The sequence below is a fragment of the Musa acuminata genome, chromosome BXJ1-6, assembly GCF_036884655.1.
Source record: "Musa acuminata AAA Group cultivar baxijiao chromosome BXJ1-6, Cavendish_Baxijiao_AAA, whole genome shotgun sequence".
In the NCBI taxonomy this organism is placed as follows: domain Eukaryota; kingdom Viridiplantae; phylum Streptophyta; class Magnoliopsida; order Zingiberales; family Musaceae; genus Musa; species Musa acuminata.
The window spans coordinates 1,880,911-1,902,660 of NC_088332.1; the positions used below are offsets into that span (position 1 = coordinate 1,880,911).

Here is a 21,750-nt window from a genome sequence, read left to right on the forward strand (position 1 = left end):
GTCCGAATGCATGAATTTGAAGTATATCTTTTTCGGACTTTCTCGATTTTTATTAAAATGCTTTCTTGAAATTATTTCATTTTGCATATAAGGCCTTTATGAAATCTGGAATATCAATTTACTTGGTATCAAATTTATTTCATACCCTTGGTCCATCACTTGATGATACACTCATAGAATTCATTGATAAATGCATCACTCACGGATTTCACTCTTGTGAATTTTTAATGAGAAACATATTTTATTTATGAAGTTTTATTCGTGAATTTCTTTATGGTCACAGAAAATAATATGCAACCTAACTGTTAATGTATAACAATAAAATGCCCCAAAATGAGAAGGAAGCAAGCTAAACCTGATTCTAGAATACCCTTTACATCACCAGTTGTCGGACTAATGTTTCCACCAAGAACTGCAAGTAAATAAGCAGCTATGACCTTCATCCTGAGCAAAATAACAGATTCTTGCTATAATGAGCGCTCCAAAATCCATTTAACTCATTATATCATATCAAGGAACAAGGTTCATCTAATATTTTTCTCCTTAATAACAAACATTATAAAACCAACAATATACAAAGCATAACAAGGGTATGTGTCCATATGTAAGAAAAAGACAATTAACAAAATATAAGAACCTTACCTAGAGAGTACTGAAACACTCAACACAAAAATCCAGAAAATGTTCCAAAATTAAAGAATACTCAAATTGTTTCATGCTGCCATTATTATGTTTCATTTGAACAAACAACTATTCAACTAAAGACTCAGAAGAGTTATTGAAAAGACCAGCAGCACAGGTTCAGCAGTCGAATTGCAAATATGTCACAAAGGAGATAAATTTGTCACAGCACAACTGCAAGACTTTTTTTGGAGAATATTCTCTCACCATGCAAGAAATAAAATTCTAGTGTTTCTATTATGCTGATAAAAAAGGAATCTCCTTTCCATTCCATTCCATTCCTGGAATCAGGGTCATGCTTTCACGTCCTGGAGTTGTTTGAGAAGACGTGAGGTTTCTTTTTCCGATCTTCAAAAATATGAAAACATGTTCCTTCCAAAATTATAACAAATTATCTTAATAAACAAGCAAGCAGAAAACGACTGACACAATCTTTTGGAATTATCCAAGAGATTTGGCAGTAAGCCACTGAAACCTCATTGAAGGAATGATTATTAAAGACCATAAAAGCTGCTGCTTTTCCAAAAGATCCTCCCGAACACTCACATTTCTTTTGAGCAGATTCTACAACATTGTTTATATGTACGACTATTCAACATGTAAACCTAAATGCCCTGGAAATTTAAGCCTGGTTATTAATAGAAGGCAATACTAATGACTCTAAGCGGAACTGCTGTTATAGTCAGAGTGTTTCCACGGTAGCACGTTTTAGCACAGGATATAACAATTCACTTCCCACGGAAATGTATATATCGCCTACAAGCATTCTTCCCAATCGTAATAAGCATAACTTTCGACTAAACGTTTATACAGATTGCATCAAAAAAAAAATCACAACAGCACCAACAATAATAACACAACAAATGAGTGTCAAAATAGGACGACATCGAAAAGCAAATGTGAGGGAGCGCACGATCAATAAACCACTGAACAAACAAAGGACATAGAGCGGTAGATGCAGATATCATGAGATAGGAGTCATTACTCGGAGGGCTGCGAGATCCGCCGCAAAGAAGAGGAAAGGTACTCCGACTAGGGTTTTACTTCGCGAGAGGATCTTGGAGACACAGACTGAGCCGGATTTTATATAGAAGACACGATGGAGTACCCAAGGTTGATCGAGATGCCATCGTGACCGTCAGTTGCCGATCAAGTGTTTGATCTGTGTGTGGATCCACGGTCTGATCAGGATCCGATCAAATGTATTAACCGATCGCAATGCCCTCTGTGGATGCACGGACGAGATCGTGGCCGTCTCGGAAGTAGAACATTTGGGCCCAAATGGGTCAAAATTACGACTCCCCTAATCTCGACCGCTCAGGTCTTTTACACTGTATGTTTACAGGAAGAATGTGGTTTCCTTTGAGCATATGAACACTTGTCGATTGATTTAGCCAATACACTAAGAAAAAGAAATTGGTACAATTAAAATTCTTACTAGCTTAGGATCAAATCCCTCCAAACTCGATTCAAAACAAGAAACAGATCCACCTTAAAAATAAAATAAAGAACAGAGAATAACAAGCAGAACCCAAGGAGACATACCAGAGATAGAACATGATGCAGAGGTATTAACCATTCACAGGTTCTACTAATCGGCGTTTGAGCGAACCAAATTCCATTGAAATTGAGCACATCAAGATAACCATTAACCCGTAAGTAGAGTGTTTCTTTTTAACTTTAAAAATAGATATTTTCATTGATTTTAGTCCTTAAAACATTTGTGTCAATTTTTTAGTTTTAACTAATTTAAAAATAATTTACAATCACTTAGACCAAAAATCACTTGTAAATTATTAGAAATTTTCTTTCTAAATTTTAATTAAAAAATTGGATACTTGAATTACAATGTTTTTAAATAGGATTGGACTATTTTTGAGTCCTATTATAAAAAATGTAACCTCAGTTTCACTCTATTCAAAAAATCATTAGATTCTGTTTCTCTTATAAATTTGCATTCCTCCAATAACTTTCAATTATATTTCATCTCTTGTTCCTTAATCCTTCAGTAACTTTCGTTGTCTGACAAGCATAAAAAAAAGGTGTATCTGTCTGAAAATTACAAAGAATTTTGGTGAACTTGTATGATTCATAGAGGTTTATCCATCACTCTTCTCCTAATCAAGCTTACAAAGTCTTAACTCATATATGAAGATCTTACTCATATACAAAGAATTTAGTATGACTCTAGATAACACCTTTTAACACTAACTCAGATAAACTTTAGATTATGTTCCAACATTATGTAATTTCTTTTACAGGTTGAATAAACATGGAATGAATGAATCTCAGGGCTACAAGTATTTTGTTTTGCGTGCACAAAAAATAGCATTATCACATGGATATGAAATCATCAATTGGTATGAACTCTACATCTGGATGAATTGTATGTCCTCGGTTGTTTCTGCTCTAAAACTTGTGTTCCTTGATGAACAGGGAAGAGACTTTCAACAACTTTGGGAGTCAACTCAGCCCAAAAACTGTGGTTCATAACTGGTATTTTTTCTTGATCTGACATGTTTGTTCTAATTGGTATCAAGCAATACATATGCTTTCAAATATGTCAAATGTAAGTTCTCATCATTAATGATAAAACACACATCAAATGTTAATTTTTTGGATAATAAAACACAACAGGACAAACTTCTATAGCTTCCAGAAACACAACTAAGAAAGGATTGGAAAGAGATGAGAAATCTGACTTCTGTGTACAGCGATCCGGATAGATTGTGTTGGTGTCATCACTGTCATAAGGCAATTTTCCTTGTGTGCTTGCAGGCTTGGTGGTGGAGTAGCACAGAAGGTGGTGGCGGCCGGACTGAGATGCATTGTGAGCAACCAGGAGAAGTGGTACTTGGATCACTTGGATGTCCCATGGCAGAAGTTCTACATGAATGAGCCCCTTACAAACATCTCCACGCCTGAGCAGCAGAAATTGGTCATTGGTGGTGAGGTGTGCATGTGGGGAGAAAGTATTGATGCCTCTGATATCGAGCAAACCATCTGGCCTCGTGCTGCAGCTGCTGCAGGTAATACTGGCGAAAACTAAGCATTAAAATCTCGGTTAGATATCAGTTTCCATAACCTACCCAACCAATATAAGACCAGTATATATATAATTGAATAAAATAGAAAAAGAATTAAAAAGTAATGTTATTGTATCGCTATCGAACTATATTAAAACAACGAAGACATGTTAAATAAATAAATTAAAAAGTCTCCTGTCTTTTGCATTGTTTACAAGGAGAGGCACGCCACGCCACCTGTAGAAGGAGACGTCTACTAGAGTCGAAGGCCACCACATATAGGGTGAGTCCACTAGCAACTTCATGAATATGCCAGCAAACCCATATCCGAGAAACTACACACCATAAGGGCATTTAAAAGCCGTTACTTCTTGACCGGAAGTAGGGAAAGATCAATTGGAATTAACTAACTAACTAAACCATCGAAGAATAAATAAATCATCTAAGAATAACTAACTAACTAACTAAATCATCAGAATTCAGCAACCATATTATTTATTACCTTTTCTTTATAAAAAAAAGAATAAATAATGATTTTTTTTTTAATACCAATTTCTCGATACTAGAAGAAGAAATCACCTGAATCGATAGCACCAGCAGCATGGCCGGCAATAATGGGATATCCTTGTGGTAGAAGATCTTGGACATGGATAAAATTTCGAAGCCAGCAGAAGCACTTTCCATGCCGGCCAGTATGGTGGTCACCACATTCTTTAAAGTTGTAGGGTCCCGGATTCAACGAGAAACCCCAGTTTGTGTATGGCATCCTTACCACTTTGTTTGGTAGCATATTAGCCATTAGTTTCCCAATGATGAGCACGATGATGTTGATGCAGACTTGTGATAAATAGAACAATTGCTGTCGGTAAGAAGATAATGCTGCAATTACGGACCCGAGGATGCAAATGGGGATTCCGATAAGCCATGTTCGGAATGTCAAGACCTGCAATGTGTTATCATCTGTTGGTGGGACTGTCAACCGAACTTGCTCGATCGGAGAGTCATCCAGAATCGAACCTGAAATAAGAGAGGGAGGAAGAAGTTGAAAAAGAATCATGTAAGGATGATAGTAAGAAGTCAAAACGAAAGATGTCAGGGCATATCACCTTCTTCATCGGCCATTTGGTAGGACTCCTATTAGAGAATAAGCTGTATATTGAGCAGATATAAAGGATGAAAGCATCTCTAAATATAGTGGAAAGGAATAATTGTCCGACCATTAACGAAAATAGTTTTGATTCCGTTGCCAAATATACTTTTATTAGTTTAAAAGGTGTCGGTGCCGCCGGGGCAGTGCCACTGCCGACGCTCCCGTTGTTGTGGCACCTCTTGTGCTACCCAGCGCTTGCCCCAACGGAAACGTCTTCAGGCACACCGAGCACCGGTGCACCCTGCCACCACCGGTGGCCGCCGTGGAGGCGCTTGCGCTAGTCGTGGAAGAACCCGAGGCCGAGACTTCCTTGACACCGTTGCTAGGCTTCCGGTGGCTGGCCTTGTGCCCGCCCAGAGCCTGGTAAGACCCGAATGCCTTCTTGCAGACTCAACGACCCGAATGCCGAGTGGGAGGCCAACAATGGCAGGCGATGAGTACCGGACCCTCTCAAACCTGGAAAAAAAAAAAGAACAAAAGAAAAAAAAAGGAAAAATATATTGTGCATAATGAAATAGCAAAAGTTTTACCATGACAAAGGATAACACAGATTTAAACTCCTCATTCCATTCATAGATTTAACATAGTATCATTCATTCATATAAAATAAAAACATACTCCTACATATTTTAATATTAAAACATACCATAACATTTACTCACACATCCACAGTGAGCTCGTCCTTTCCATCGAGAAGCTCCAGGAGATCCAAGACGAGCTCGAGAGGGTAACGCTTTCTTTTGCAAAGGAAAAGGTAGAAAAAAGACATCTTTTATTCTTTTTATCCCTTTCCATTCAAACCATTTCAGTTATCACATAATTCGATTCTCTGGAATTATGTGATGCCTTTTTCTTCTAATTCTTTGTCGTTGTGTTGTCTTGCTTCGTGCCTCTTATTGTTCGAAGTAGAGAGCTTTTTGGACGGTACGTTGTGTTGACTACTTTTGGTCGATTGTGTCGCTCAAACTCCCTGACGGATTCCTCGCTTTGATCTCTATATGAGTAATTAAACACACTGATATCTTTGGATGGGGGTTTTTGTATCGTGTTTCTGTTTCATTCCACTCGCAATTTGCGTCGTGTTATGATTCTCGATAGATGGACGAGGGTTTGTTATTTGGTTTGGGTGTTTTCTTGTTTCTGGCATGTCACTGTTAGGAAATTATTAGTTCCTGTGAAGGCTTTCTTGATTCCTCCAAGCTTGTGGTCAACATGATACTTATTCTTGTTGTTAAATGTTTACAAATATTGTAATTTTCAGTTGACAATCAGTTATCAAGCTTCAATATGATGCTTAACCGTGCAGAGAAGTTGCTAGAGAAAGAAAAAGAAAAAGAGAACTATAAGGAAAATAGAGGTAGCTATGAAACATTGATTTTTTGAAAGGACATGTTACAGAAACTAGAATGCTGATAAAGATATCTTTGAGGTTTTACCTGTGATAAAGATATGATGACTGGAGGTTTTGTTTTTTAGTTCAGAATTCCTGTGGTGTCTTACCTTCCTGGGAATGCACAATATTTCGTATTCTTCCTTGTGTATGCCTTTTGTATTCGTTCTTTGTTTTTTTTTTTTTTTTTTTTTGCTGATTATCATCGAGTAGGTATTGCAAAGAACCTGCAAAAATGGCAGTATATTAGTATAGCATTTCATCACATGTCAACTGCTGGTTGTATCTTGGGCATTCATCCGTCTTTGTACTGTTTACTTATCGTGACATTCTTGTTCCAAAGTATAATTTGTTTGTTTTTTTTTTTTTTTTTGTGGCTGCATGTGTTTGACTTATTCCGACCATATGACGGTTAAAATTGTTCTTATAGGTCAATGAGGAAGCACGTGATAAAGTTTTTGAAGTGGAACAGAAATACAATGAGATACGCAGACCTGTGTTTGTCAGGCGGGCTGAAATTATCCAGCGTATCCCTGACTTTTGGTTAACTGCGGTATGTAACTTTTTATTTCTTTAATCATGGGTGTGGATGTTCATTTTGAGGCATCTCATTTGACTTATCTTTTCTTTGTTCCTGATGATATGCAGTTCTTGAGTCATCCTGCTCTTGGTGATCTACTAACTGAGAAGGACCAAATAATGAAGGATGCCAAATATAGCTAAGTTGAATAATGTTTTTTCACATTGCATCTTGTGACTTAGTCTGAATTCAATGGATCTAAATTTATGAATTTGTTTAAATTTTAATAGTGCATTGTTTTTGAAATCTAGCATTCCTCGTTAATGTAGATTTTCAAGTTCTTGCATTCATTAGATGTCGAAGATTTTAAGGATGTGAAGACAGGCTATTCAATTACATTTGTGAATAGTTTTGCTCATCTGTCAACGAATACGAGGAGACAGAGCGTCAAGTACTCCTCCTTTGTTAGCAGGTGATCACCTGCCGGCAAAGGAGTACTTGGCGCTCAGCCTCCTCGTGTTCGCCCGCGGATCAACAAAGCTAGCAAAGTACTTCGTACGACTAGTAAATGTTTACCCGCTTATATAACTTAAGCCAGGGCTGATGGGATCCACACGTCTGCCTCCTCGTGCTCGCCCGCGGATGAGGACTTGGTACTCATCGCCTGCCATTGTTATCCTCCGACTCGGTCGGCGAAGCTCGAGTATAGGCTTTTCGTCTGCGGGTAGGCATTCGGGTCGTATCAGGCCCTATGCGGGCACAATGCCAACCATCGGAAGCCCAGCAGCGGTGTCGAGGAAGCCTCGCATTGGGCTCTTCCACCTACCTGCAAATGGGTGGCCTTGTGGAAGAGCCCAACGCGAGGCTTCCTCGACTCCGCTGCTAGGCTTCCGATGGTTGGCCTTGTGCCCGCATAGGGCCTGATACGACCTGAATGCCTACCCGCAGACGAAAGGCCTATACTCGAGCTTCGCCGACCGAGTCGGAGGATAACAATGGCAGACGATGAGTACCAGGTCCTCATCCGCGGGCGAGCACGAGGAGGCAGACGTGTGGATCCCATCAGCCCTGGCTTAAGTTATATAAGCGGGTAAACATTTACTAGTCGTACGAAGTACTTTGCTAGCTTTGTTGATCCGCGGGCGAACACGAGGAGGCTGAGCGCCAAGTACTCCTTTGCCGGCAGGTGATCACCTGCTAACAAAGGAGGAGTACTTGGCGCTCTGTCTCCTCGTATTCGTTGACAGATGAGCAAAACTATTCACAAATGTAATTGAATAGCCTGTCTTCACATCCTTAAAATCTTCGACATCTAATGAATGCAAGAACTTGAAAATCTACATTAATGAGGAATGCTAGATTTCAGAAACAATGCACTATTAAAATTTAAACAAATTCATAAATTTAGATCCATTGAATTCAGACTAAGTCACAAGATGCAATGTGAAAAAACATTATTCAACTTAGCTATATTTGGCATCCTTCATTATTTGGTCCTTCTCAGTTAGTAGATCACCAAGAGCAGGATGACTCAAGAACTGCATATCATCAGGAACAAAGAAAAGATAAGTCAAATGAGATGCCTCAAAATGAACATCCACTCCCATGATTAAAGAAATAAAAAGTTACATACCGCAGTTAACCAAAAGTCAGGGATACGCTGGATAATTTCAGCCCGCCTGACAAACACAGGTCTGCGTATCTCATTGTATTTCTGTTCCACTTCAAAAACTTTATCACGTGCTTCCTCATTGACCTATAAGAACAATTTTAACCGTCATATGGTCGGAATAAGTCAAACACATGCAGCCATAAAAAAAAAAAAACAAACAAACAAACAAATTATACTTTGGAACAAGAATGTCACGATAAGTAAACAGTACAAAGATGGATGAATGCCCAAGATACAACCAGCAGTTGACATGTGATGAAATGCTATACTAATATACTGCCATTTTTGCAGGTTCTTTGCAATACCTACTCGATGATAATCAGCAAAAAAAAAAAAAAAAAAAACAAAGAACGAATACAAAAGGCATACACAAGGAAGAATACGAAATATTGTGCATTCCTAGGAAGGTAAGACACCACAGGAATTCTGAACTAAAAAACAAAACCTCCAGTCATCATATCTTTATCACAGGTAAAACCTCAAAGATATCTTTATCAGCATTCTAGTTTCTGTAACATGTCCTTTCAAAAAATCAATGTTTCATAGCTACCTCTATTTTCCTTATAGTTCTCTTTTTCTTTTTCTTTCTCTAGCAACTTCTCTGCACGGTTAAGCATCATATTGATGATAACTGATTGTCAACTGAAAATTACAATATTTGTAAACATTTAACAACAAGAATAAGTATCATGTTGACCACAAGCTTGGAGGAATCAAGAAAGCCTTCACAGGAACTAATAATTTCCTCACAGTGACATGCCAGAAACAAGAAAACACCCAAACCAAATAACAAACCCTCGTCCATCTATCGAGAATCATAACACGACGCAAATTGCGAGTGGAATGAAACAGAAACACGATACAAAAACCCCCATCCAAAGATATCAGTGCGTTTAATTACTCATATAGAGATCAAAGCGAATCCGTCGGGGAGTTTGAGCGGCACAATCGACCAAAAGTAGCCAACACAACGTACCATCCAAAAAGCTCTCTACTTCGAACAATAAGAGGCACGAAGCAAGACAACACAACGACAAAGAATTAGAAGAAAAAGGCATCACATAATTCCAGAGAATCGAATTATGTGATAACTGAAATGGTTTGAATGGAAAGGGATAAAAAGAATAAAAGATGTCTTTTTTCTACCTTTTCCTTTGCAAAAGAAAGCGTTACCCTCTCGAGCTCGTCTTGGATCTCCTGGAGCTTCTCGATGGAAAGGACGAGCTCACCGTCGATGTGCTGCTCGGGTTCCGCCCCCTCGGCACATCTCCTACAAGCAGAGACAGCCACCACGAGAGGGATTCACAGCAGCAGGCGCAGGCGTCATCACTCACGCCCCTCTGAACTCCCACCCGTGAACTCCGTCAAGTGAACAACAGGGTGTGGGGGACCGCGTCTGCCGAGTGGTGGCGGCGTGCGAGCCGCTCCAGCGGGGGATGCGCAGTCACGGCAGCGACCGGTCCACCGCGCGGAAGGTGCAATCCCCCACGCCCTGTTACGGAGTTCACGGGTGCGTGTTCACGGGGGAAGGAGGGACGGCGAGAAAGTATTAAAGATAGTGATTGGGAGAGAGGGCGGGTTGACGAGGAAGGTGCCGAGGGAGGGCGGGTTGACGAGGACGTGTAATCCCCGGATGCCATTCGATTAGATTAATATTAAAGACAGTAATTAGTGCGATGGGAGAGAGGCTTGTACGTCGCCACCGCTCGGCAGCCGGGCTCACGGGAACCGCTGGGTCCCCCATGCCTTGTAGCGTCGTTCGAGAGATCACGGGACCTGCCACCCCGGATCACGGGCGGACGGCGAGAAAGGTGCCGAGAGACGTCGCTCACGGTATCCTTCTTCGAGGGTGAGGATAATAACAAGGCAAGGAGGTGACTCAGGCCACGGTCTTGATGCACCCGAGACAAGTCCAATGATCTCCTTCTCCGGCCCGCTAATCATCTCCGCCACTTTTATTAACATTATGATTGTGCTTCTTCGCATACACACGCATACTTACTGAGGAGAATAAGATCACAAAAGGATGTCCAAAGTGCGTTAACTCAGAAACAGGAGATGATAGGAAAGAATGGAACACAAAAAGAAAAAGAAAAAAAGAGAAAGAATACGGACGAGCATGAGGAAGGAAGGGGAGTGGCGGACATGGCAGCGCTGCTGCACAACATGGCGTGGGGACCCCGGTTGCCGAGCGGTAGCGACGTACGAGCCTCTCTCCCATCACACTAATCACTGTCTTTAATACTAATTTAATCGAGTGACATCCGTAGGCGAGGATTGCACCGAATATGTTGCAGAATGTAGGAGTGATCTAAGGAGAAGGTGGCGAAGTACGCGTACATGACGGCGGAGAATGACACCGTGACATCGACGTCGTCCTCGCCAACCCGCCCTCCCTCGGCACCTTCCTCGTCGTCCCCTTGGGCTGCTCCGTCGCGTTCCGGTGGGAGGAGGTGGGCGCGTTCCTTGCCGACCCGCCTACCTCATGGGTGGTGGCCAGAGTGTGGAACTCTAAGGAGGTGTTCCCACTGGAGGTGCGGGGGGCAGGGCGGTGGCGGCGAGGGCTGGCGTGGGTGAGCCACGCCGTGGACCGGGCGCTACCGTGGCTGCACATCCCCCGCTGGAGCGGCTCGCACGCCGCCACCACTCGGTAGCCGGGGTCTCCCCACGTCGTGTTGTGCACGTGATAGAGTTCACGGGTGGGAGGTTTCATGGGTGGGAGTTCAGAGGGGTGTGAGGGATCACGAGACCTGTAGGGCAGGCGCACTTGTCCTACTTGCGCTTTCGCCTGCACCTGCTCCTGCTCCTGTGAATCCCTCTCGGTTGTCGCGCGACGATGTCGACGTCTTGTGGTGGCTGTCTCTGTTACTTATGGTTTCCGATAACACATGATCATTGGCCTTTGAAACGAGACTCATAGAACCAAGGTGTTTAGGCGGATGAACATTTACGCGTCGCACGAAATACTGGCTTTGCTCAGGTCGCTGTCGCGGTCACTATCACCTCACGGGTTGGCTTTTGAGAGGGAGTGAGTCAACATCTATAAAATGGTTGTTGTAGTACAAGACCAAGTACGATCGAGTGATTATTTGTGAGAGATGGCTAAGGGTATGGGTGTCATTCTATTTTTTTATATATTGTTAATCTTATTGATTATATCAATGACAGTCATATGGTAAAGTACCAAAGATTGTTGCGCTCGTCGCCTGAAATGCTGCCCCCTCTAGACAGCATCTTTTGCTAATAGCACTATGTAGTTTGTAGTTTTAAATTAATCTTTTTATTTATGTATGTGGATGTGTGAGTAAATGTTATGGTATGTTTTAATATTAAAATATGTAGGAGTATGTTTTTATTTTATATGAATGAATGATACTATGTTAAATCTATGAATGGAATGAGGAGTTTAAATCTGTGTTATCCTTTGTCATGGTAAAACTTTTGCTATTTCATTATGCACAATATATTTTTCCTTTTTTTTTCTTTTGTTCTTTTATTTTTCCAGGTTTGAGAGGGTCCGGTACTCATCGCCTGCCATTGTTGGCCTCCCACTCGGCATTCGGGTCGTTGAGTCTGCAAGAAGGCATTCGGGTCTTACCAGGCTCTGGGCGGGCACAAGGCCAGCCACCGGAAGCCTAGCAACGGTGTCAAGGAAGTCTCGGCCTCAGGTTCTTCCACGACTAGCGCAAGTGCCTCCACGGCGGCCTCCGGTGGTGGCAGGGTGCACCGGTGCTCGGTGTGCCTGAAGACGTTTCCGTTGGGGCAAGCGCTGGGTAGCACAAGAGGTGCCACAACAACGGGAGCGTCGGCAGCGGCACTGCCCCGGCGACACCGACACCTTTAAAACTAATAAAAGTATATTTGGCAACGGAATCAAAACTGTTTTCGTTAATGGTCGGACAATTATTCCTTTCCACTATATTTAGAGATGCTTTCATCCTTTATATCTGCTCAATATATAGCTTATTCTCTAATAGGAGTCCTACCAAATGGCCGATGAAGAAGGTGATATGCCCTGACATCTTTCGTTTTGACTTCTTACTGTCATCCTTACATGATTCTTTTTCAACTTCTTCCTCCCTCTCCTCTTCTTTCAGGTTCGATTCTGGATGACTCTCCGATCGAGCAAGTTCGGTTGACAGTCCCACCAACAGATGATAACACATTGCAGGTCTTGACATTCCGAACATGGCTTATCGGAATCCCCATTTGCATCCTCGGGTCCGTAATTGCAGCATTATCTTCTTACCGACAGCAATTATTCTATTTATCACAAGTCTGCATCAACATCATCGTGCTCATCGTTGGGAAACTAATGGCTAATATGCTACCAAACAAAGTGGTAAGGATGCCATACACAAACTGGGGTTTCTCGTTGAATCCGGGACCCTACAACTTTAAAGAATGTGGTGACCACCATACTCGCCGGCACGGAAAGTGCTTCTGCCGGTTTCGAAATTTTATCCATGTCCAAGATCTTCTACCACAAGGATATCCCATTATTGCCGGCCATGCTGCTGGTGCTATCGATTCAGGTGATTTCTTCTTCTAGTATCGAGAAATTGGTATTAAAAAAAAATCATTATTTATTCTTTTTTTTTATAAAGAAAAGGTAATAAATAATATGGTTGCTGAATTCTGATGATTTAGTTAGTTAGTTAGTTATTCTTAGATGATTTATTTATTCTTCGATGGTTTAGTTAGTTAGTTAATTCCAATTGATCTTTCCCTACTTCCGGTCAAGAAGTAACGGCTTTTAAATGCCCTTATGGTGTGTAGTTTCTCGGATATGGGTTTGCTGGCATATTCATGAAGTTGCTAGTGGACTCACCCTATATGTGGTGGCCTTCGACTCTAGTAGACGTCTCCTTCTACAGGTGGCGTGGCGTGCCTCTCCTTGTAAACAATGCAAAAGACAGGAGACTTTTTAATTTATTTATCTAACATGTCTTTGTTGTTTTAATATAGTTCGATAGCGATACAATAACATTACTTTTTAATTCTTTTTCTATTTTATTCAATTATATATATACTGGTCTTATATTGGTTGGGTAGGTTATGGAAACTGATATCTAACCGAGATTTTAATGCTTAGTTTTCGCCAGTATTACCTGCAGCAGCTGCAGCACGAGGCCAGATGGTTTGCTCGATATCAGAGGCATCAATACTTTCTCCCCACATGCACACCTCACCACCAATGACCAATTTCTGCTGCTCAGGCGTGGAGATGTTTGTAAGGGGCTCATTCATGTAGAACTTCTGCCATGGGACATCCAAGTGATCCAAGTACCACTTCTCCTGGTTGCTCACAATGCATCTCAGTCCGGCCGCCACCACCTTCTGTGCTACTCCACCACCAAGCCTGCAAGCACACAAGGAAAATTGTCTTATGACAGTGATGACACCAACACAATCTATCCGGATCGCTGTACACAGAAGTCAGATTTCTCATCTCTTTCCAATCCTTTCTTAGTTGTGTTTCTGGAAGCTATAGAAGTTTGTCCTGTTGTGTTTTATTATCCAAAAAATTAACATTTGATGTGTGTTTTATCATTAATGATGAGAACTTACATTTGACATATTTGAAAGCATATGTATTGCTTGATACCAATTAGAACAAACATGTCAGATCAAGAAAAAATACCAGTTATGAACCACAGTTTTTGGGCTGAGTTGACTCCCAAAGTTGTTGAAAGTCTCTTCCCTGTTCATCAAGGAACACAAGTTTTAGAGCAGAAACAATCGAGGACATACAATTCATCCAGATGTAGAGTTCATACCAATTGATGATTTCATATCCATGTGATAATGCTATTTTTTGTGCACGCAAAACAAAATACTTGTAGCCCTGAGATTCATTCATTCCATGTTTATTCAACCTGTAAAAGAAATTACATAATGTTGGAACATAATCTAAAGTTTATCTGAGTTAGTATTAAAAGGTGTTATCTAGAGTCATACTAAATTCTTTGTATATGAGTAAGATCTTCATATATGAGTTAAGACTTTGTAAGCTTGATTAGGAGAAGAGTGATGGATAAACCTCTATGAATCATACAAGTTCACCAAAATTCTTTGTAATTTTCAGACAGATACACCTTTTTTTTATGCTTGTCAGACAACGAAAGTTACTGAAGGATTAAGGAACAAGAGATGAAATATAATTGAAAGTTATTGGAGGAATGCAAATTTATAAGAGAAACAGAATCTAATGATTTTTTGAATAGAGTGAAACTGAGGTTACATTTTTTATAATAGGACTAAAAAATAGTCCAATCCTATTTAAAAACATTGTAATTCAAGTATCCAATTTTTTAATTAAAATTTAGAAAGAAAATTTCTAATAATTTACAAGTGATTTTTGGTCTAAGTGATTGTAAATTATTTTTAAATTAGTTAAAACTAAAAAATTGACACAAATGTTTTAAGGACTAAAATCAATGAAAATATCTATTTTTAAAGTTAAAAAGAAACACTCTACTTACGGGTTAATGGTTATCTTGATGTGCTCAATTTCAATGGAATTTGGTTCGCTCAAACGCCGATTAGTAGAACCTGTGAATGGTTAATACCTCTGCATCATGTTCTATCTCTGGTATGTCTCCTTGGGTTCTGCTTGTTATTCTCTGTTCTTTATTTTATTTTTAAGGTGGATCTGTTTCTTGTTTTGAATCGAGTTTGGAGGGATTTGATCCTAAGCTAGTAAGAATTTTAATTGTACCATTTTCTTTTTCTTAGTGTATTGGCTAAATCAATCGACAAGTGTTCATATGCTCAAAGGAAACCACATTCTTCCTGTAAACGTACAGTGTAAAAGACCTGAGCGGTCGAGATTAGGGGAGTCGTAATTTTGACCCATTTGGGCCCAAATGTTCTACTTCCGAGACGGCCACGATCTCGTCCGTGCATCCACAGAGGGCATTGCGATCGGTTAATACATTTGATCGGATCCTGATCAGACCGTGGATCCACACACAGATCAAACACTTGATCGGCAACTGACGGTCACGATGGCATCTCGATCAACCTTGGGTACTCCATCGTGTCTTCTATATAAAATCCGGCTCAGTCTGTGTCTCCAAGATCCTCTCGCGAAGTAAAACCCTAGCCGGAGTACCTTTCCTCTTCTTTGCGGCGGATCTCGCAGCCCTCCGAGTAATGACTCCTCCTATCTCATGATATCTGCATCTACCGCTCTATGTCCTTTGTTTGTCTCCAAGATCCTCTCGCGAAGTAAAACCCTAGCCGGAGTACCTTTCCTCTTCTTTGCGGCGGATCTCGCAGCCCTCCGAGTAATGACTCCTCCTATCTCATCTACCGCTCTATGTCCTTTGTTTGTTCAGTGGTTTATTGATCGTGCGCTCCCTCACATTTGCTTTTTGATATCGTCCTATTTTGACACTCATTTGTTGTGTTATTATTGTTGGTGCTGTTGTGATTTTTTTTTTTATGCAATCTGTATAAACGTTTAGTCAAAAGTTATGCTTATTACGATTGGGAAGAATGCTTGTAGGCGATATATACATTTCCGTGGGAAGTGAATTGTTATATCCTGTGCTAAAACGTGCTACCGTGGAAACACTCTGACTATAACAGCAGTTCCGCTTAGAGTCATTAGTATTGCCTTCTATTAATAACCAGGCTTAAATTTCCAGGGCATTTAGGTTTACATGTTGAATAGTCGTACATATAAACAATGTTGTAGAATCTGCTCAAAAGAAATGTGAGTGTTCGGGAGGATCTTTTGGAAAAGCAGCCGCTTTTATGGTCTTTAATAATCATTCCTTCAATGAGGTTTCAGTGGCTTACCGCCAAATCTCTTGGATAATTCCAAAAGATTGTGTCAGTCGTTTTCTGCTTGCTTGTTTATTAAGATAATTTGTTATAATTTTGGAAGGAACATGTTTTCATATTTTTGAAGATCGGAAAAAGAAACCTCACGTCTTCTCAAACAACTCCAGGACGTGAAAGCATGATCCTGATTCCAGGAATGGAATGGAATGGAAAGGAAATTCCTTTTTGATCAGCATAATAGAAACACTAGAATTTTATTTCTTGCATGGTGAGAGAATATTCTCCAAAAAAAAGTCTTGCAGTTGTGCTGTGACAAATTTATCTCCTTTGTGACATATTTACAATTCGACTGCTGAACCTGTGCTGCTGGTCTTTTCAATAGTTCTTCTGAGTCTTTAGTTGAATAGTTGTTCGAATGAAACATAATAATGGCAGCATGAAACAATTTGAGTATTCTTTAATTTTGGAACATTTTCTGGATTTTTGTGTTGAGTGTTTCAGTACTCTCTAGGTAAGGTTCTTATATTTTGTTAATTGTCTTTTTCTTACATATCGACACATACCCTTGTTATGCTTTGTATATTGTTGGTTTTATAATGTTTGTTATTAAGGAGAAAAATATTAGATGAACCTTGTTCCTTGATATGATATAATGAGTTAAATGGATTTTGGAGCGCTCCTTATAGCAAGAATCTGTTATTTTGCTCAAGATGAAGGTCATAGCTGCTTATTTACTTGCAGTTCTTGGTGGAAACATTAGTCCGACAACTGGTGATGTAAAGGGTATTCTAGAATCAGGTTTAGCTTGCTTCCTTCTCATTTTGGGGCATTTTATTGTTATACATTAACAGTTATGTTGCATATTATTTTCTATAACCATAAAGAAATTCACGAATAAAACTTCATAAATAAAATCTGTTTCTCATTAAAAATTCACAAGAGTGAAATCCGTGAGTGATGCATTTATCAATGAATTCTATGAGTGTATCATCAAGTGATGGACCAAGGGTATGAAATAAATTTGATACCAAATAAATTGATATTCCAGATTTCATAAAGGCCTTATATGCAAAATGAAATAATTTCAAGAAAGCATTTTAATAAAAATCGAGAAAGTCCGAAAAAGATATACTTCAAATTCATGCATTCGGACAATTTAACATCCCTAACTCTCTTCTAATAAAATTAAATTGTTCTTCATTTAAAAGTTATATAAAGATATCGGCTAATTGATGTTTCGTATCAGAAACTCTAAAGATATGTCATGGTAATTAAGCGGATGGAGGCGTGATCTAAGAAGGGGGCGGAGTACATGAGCGACGAAGGACACCGTGACGTCGACGCCCTCCCTCGTGGGCCTTGTCCCACATGTCGGTCCCTCCCACCCGTGAACTTCGTAACAGGGCGTGGGGGATTGCACCTTCTGCGCGGTGGACCGGTCGCTGCCGTGACTGCGCATCCCCTGCTGGAGCGGCTCGCACGCCGCCACCACTCGGCAGACGCGGTCCCCCACACCCTGTTGTGCACGTGACGGAGTTCACGGGTGGGAGTTCAAAGGGGCGTGAGTGATGACGCCTGCGCCTGCTGCTGTGAATCCCTCTCGTGGTGGCTGTCTCTGCTTGTAGGAGATGTGCCGGATGCATAACTAATGGTGACGACAAATGACCATGAGGTTCCTCTTCAGAGACGATGAGGCTTTCGATCACTCATGACCAACGACTGAAACGGGACCCAAGGATCAACATATGAATCCCATCAATGCTGGCTTATGGTATTTATGCGGGTGAAGATTTGCGCGTTGCTCGAAGTATTTTGCTGGCTTTGCTCAGTCGCTGTCACGATCATCATCATTTCACGGGTGAGCTTTGGAGAGACAATGGATTCACGGGTGAGCTTTTGAGAGGCAGTGGGTTCCCAAAGGTGAGCTTTTGAGAGGCAGTGGGTTCCCAGATCGTCGTGTGTGAGATATGGCCAAGGTGCGATTCTAGTTGTCTTAATTTTGTTTATCTTGATGATGATAATTATTGTTTTTATTTATCTATCTTTGATGTGTGATTAAGTGTTAGGAATATGCTTTAATTTTGTTAATAAAGGTTGCAGAGATGGTTAGCGAGCCGGTGAAGGAGATCGTTGGGCTTGTCCGTGGGTGCATCAAGACAGGAAGTAAGCAGAGGGACCACGACAGCCATAGTTGCCATTTCCATTTGGAGATTCAACCCCTCTTCCTGTGCTTCTCTTACAGCTATGTATATATATGCACACTGCTCTCTCTCTCTCTCTCTCTCTCTCTCTCTCTCTCTACTTGTGCTTCTCTTACAGCTATACATATAAAACGAGGGAGGGAGAGAGTAACCGCGCCTCCACACCTAGTCCCAACTACTGACTGAACCCCATACCTTACCCTTCCCATCTCTTTTCTCTCAACCCACCATTGATGCCCTTCAATTCAGGCCAACCACTCTCTTCTGAAGAAAGAGAAATTCCACTGCCATCACTTCCCCTCCTTGGGAAAGACATACATATGTGAAGACACAAGCTGCAGCGGCGTGTTTCTGGTTTGATACGAAACGATTCTCTCTCGGGCCCAAGCGTTTCGATCACGAAAAAGAGTACTTAGCAAAGAATTGGGACCCGATCAAGAAAAGGATCAATCCATTAATACCATGATTATATATATATATATATATATATATATATATATATATATATATATATATATTGGATAAATAATAAAATATTTATAAATAGATATTAAATCTAAATTTTTTTAATGTGAATTGAAGACCCATATATTTTTAGGACAATATGCAATATTTCAAGTTGAGTATCCTATCAGTTCATAATTGAAAAAAAATGATGAAATTGATTTACTAGGAATCATATTCAAAATGTGCTTTAATGGCATATAATGGCACGTACTCGATCATTTTTATCTTCATTATTATTGGACTCTTTGCACCAATGGGAGTGTGGATGTTATCACGTCTATACCCAGAAAAAACATGGATAAGACTTATTAACTGGCCAGTTATATTCAGTGTTGGTTCCATCGTGCCTCCTGCCACTTCGGTTAATATTTGGTCATGGTTCATAGTTGGCTTAATATTTAACTACTTTGTCTTTCGAAAGTTCAAAGGGTGGTGGGCGCGTTATAATTATCTGTTATCAGTTGGATTGGATTCCGGAGCAGCTTTTTTGACTATTTTTGTTATTATATTTCTTCAATTTCGTTATATTTCTTCTTCGCATACACATATGCATACTTACTGAGGAGAATAAGATCACAAAAGGATGTCCAAAGTTCGTTAACTCAGAAACAGGAGATGATCGGAAAGAATGGAACACAAAAAGAAAAAGAAAAAAAGAGAAGGAATACGGACGAGCATGAGGAAGGAAGGGGAGTGGTGGACATGGACTCCACCATCCTTATATGCCATTAAAGTACATTTTGAATATGATTCCTAGTAAATCAATTTCATCATTTTTTTTCAATTATGAACTGATAGGATACTCAACTTGAAATATTGCATATTGTCCTAAAAATATATGGGTCTTCAATTCACATTAAAAAATTTTAGATTTAATATCTATTTATAAATATTTTATTATTTATCCAATATATATATATATATATATATATATATATATATATATATAATCATGGTATTAATGGATTGATCCTTTTCTTGATCGGGTCCCAATTCTTTGCTAAGTACACTTTTTCGTGATCGAAACGCTTGGGTCCGAGAGAGAATCGTTTCGTATCAAACTAGAAACACGCCGCTGCAGCTTGTGTCTTCACATATGTATGTGTCTTTCCCAAGGAGGGGAAGTGATGGCAGTGGAATTTCTCTTTCTTCAGAAGAGAGTGGTTGGCCTGAATTGAAGGGCATCAATGGTGGGTTGAGAGAAAAGAGATGGGAAGGGTAAGGTATGGGGTTCAGTCAGTAGTTGGGACTAGGTGTGGAGGCGCGGTTACTCTCTCCCTCCCTCTTTTTATATGTATAGCTGTAAGAGAAGCACAAGTAGAGAGAGAGAGAGAGAGCAGTGTGCATATATATACATAGCTGTAAGAGAAGCACAGGAAGAGGGGTTGAATCTCCAAATGGAAATGGCAACTATGGTTGTCGTGGTCCCTCTGCTTACTTCCTGTCTTGATGCACCCACGGACAAGCCCAACGATCTCCTTCACCGGCTCGCTAACCATCTCTGCAACCTTTATTAACAAAATTAAAGCATATTCCTAACACTTAATCACACATCAAAGATAGATAAATAAAAACAATAATTATCATCATCAAGATAAACAAAATTAAGACAACTAGAATCGCACCTTGGCCATATCTCACACACGACGATCTGGGAACCCACTGCCTCAAAAGCTCACCTTTGGGAACCCATTGCCTCTCAAAAGCTCACCCGTGAATCCATTGTCTCTCCAAAGCTCACCCGTGAATCCATTGTCTCTCCAAAGCTCACCCGTGAAATGATGATGATCGTGACAGCGACTGAGCAAAGCTAGCAAAATACTTCGAGCAACGCGCAAATCTTCACCCGCATAAATACCATAAGCCAGCATTGATGGGATTCATATGTTGATCCTTGGGTCCCGTTTCAGTCGTTGGTCATGAGTGATCGAAAGCCTCATCGTCTCTGAAGAGGAACCTCATGGTCATTTGTCGTCACCATTAGTTATGCATCCGACACATCTCCTACAAGCAGAGACAGCCACCACGAGAGGGATTCACAGCAGCAGGCGTCATCAGTCACGCCCCTTTGAACTCCCACCCGTGAACTCCGTCACGTGCACAATAGGGTGTGGGGGACCGCGTCTGCCGAGTGGTGGCGGCGTGCGAGCCGCTCCAGCAGGGGATGCGCAGTCACGGCAGCGACCGGTCCACCGCGCAGAAGGTGCAATCCCCCACGCCCTGTTACGAAGTTCACGGGTGGGAGGGACCGACATGTGGGACAAGGCCCACGAGGGAGGGCGTCGACGTCACGGTGTCCTCCGTCGCTCATGTACTCCGCCCCCTTCTTCTTAGATCACGCCTCCATCCGCTTAATTACCATGACATATCTTTAGAGTTTCTGATACGAAACATCAATTAGCCGATATCTTTATATAACTTTTAAATGAAGAACAATTTAATTTTATTAGAAGAGAGTTAGGGATGTTAAATTGTCCGAATGCATGAATTTGAAGTATATCTTTTTCGGACTTTCTCGATTTTTATTAAAATGCTTTCTTGAAATTATTTCATTTTGCATATAAGGCCTTTATGAAATCTGGAATATCAATTTACTTGGTATCAAATTTATTTCATACCCTTGGTCCATCACTTGATGATACACTCATAGAATTCATTGATAAATGCATCACTCGTGGATTTCACTCTTGTGAATTTTTAATGAGAAACAGATTTTATTTATGAAGTTTTATTCGTGAATTTCTTTATGGTCATAGAAAATAATATGCAACCTAACTGTTAATGTATAACAATAAAATGCCCCAAAATG

General features: G+C 40.5%; 2 protein-coding genes and 2 long non-coding RNA genes across 5 annotated transcripts in view; 3 read left to right on the plus strand and 1 right to left on the minus strand.

Moving 5' to 3' along the window:
• Positions 1–2,859: 2,859 nt before the first annotated feature.
• LOC135675562 (uncharacterized) lies at positions 2,860–3,826 on the plus strand. The gene is made up of 2 exons (XR_010513929.1): positions 2,860–3,177; positions 3,460–3,826. It is a non-coding gene; the product is annotated as an uncharacterized LOC135675562 (long non-coding RNA).
• Positions 3,243–21,750, minus strand: part of LOC135675559 (uncharacterized) — a 38,085-nt gene continuing 19,577 nt past the window's right edge. The window contains exons 4-6 of one of the 2 annotated variants that reach the window (XM_065185831.1): positions 4,814–4,856; positions 4,287–4,724; positions 3,243–3,726 (exon numbers count right to left, since the gene is read on the minus strand). In XM_065185831.1, the coding sequence (XP_065041903.1) occupies positions 3,290–3,726; positions 4,287–4,724; positions 4,814–4,829 (891 nt within the window). In that variant the 5' untranslated portion in view covers positions 4,830–4,856 and the 3' untranslated portion in view covers positions 3,243–3,289. Of the gene's footprint in view, positions 3,727–4,286; positions 4,725–4,813; positions 4,974–21,750 lie in introns of those variants that run through there. The other variant, XM_065185832.1, reaches the window with a different exon arrangement.
• Positions 5,232–7,054, plus strand: LOC135677927 (NAP1-related protein 2-like). Its single transcript, XM_065190333.1, has 4 exons — positions 5,232–5,287; positions 5,530–5,611; positions 6,678–6,800; positions 6,896–7,054. Exons 1-4 carry the CDS (start codon positions 5,232–5,234, stop codon positions 6,968–6,970), a joined length of 336 nt encoding a protein of 111 aa, XP_065046405.1. The 3' UTR covers positions 6,971–7,054.
• On the plus strand, positions 14,919–16,878 carry LOC135675563 (uncharacterized). The gene is made up of 2 exons (XR_010513930.1): positions 14,919–15,034; positions 15,178–16,878. It is a non-coding gene; the product is annotated as an uncharacterized LOC135675563 (long non-coding RNA).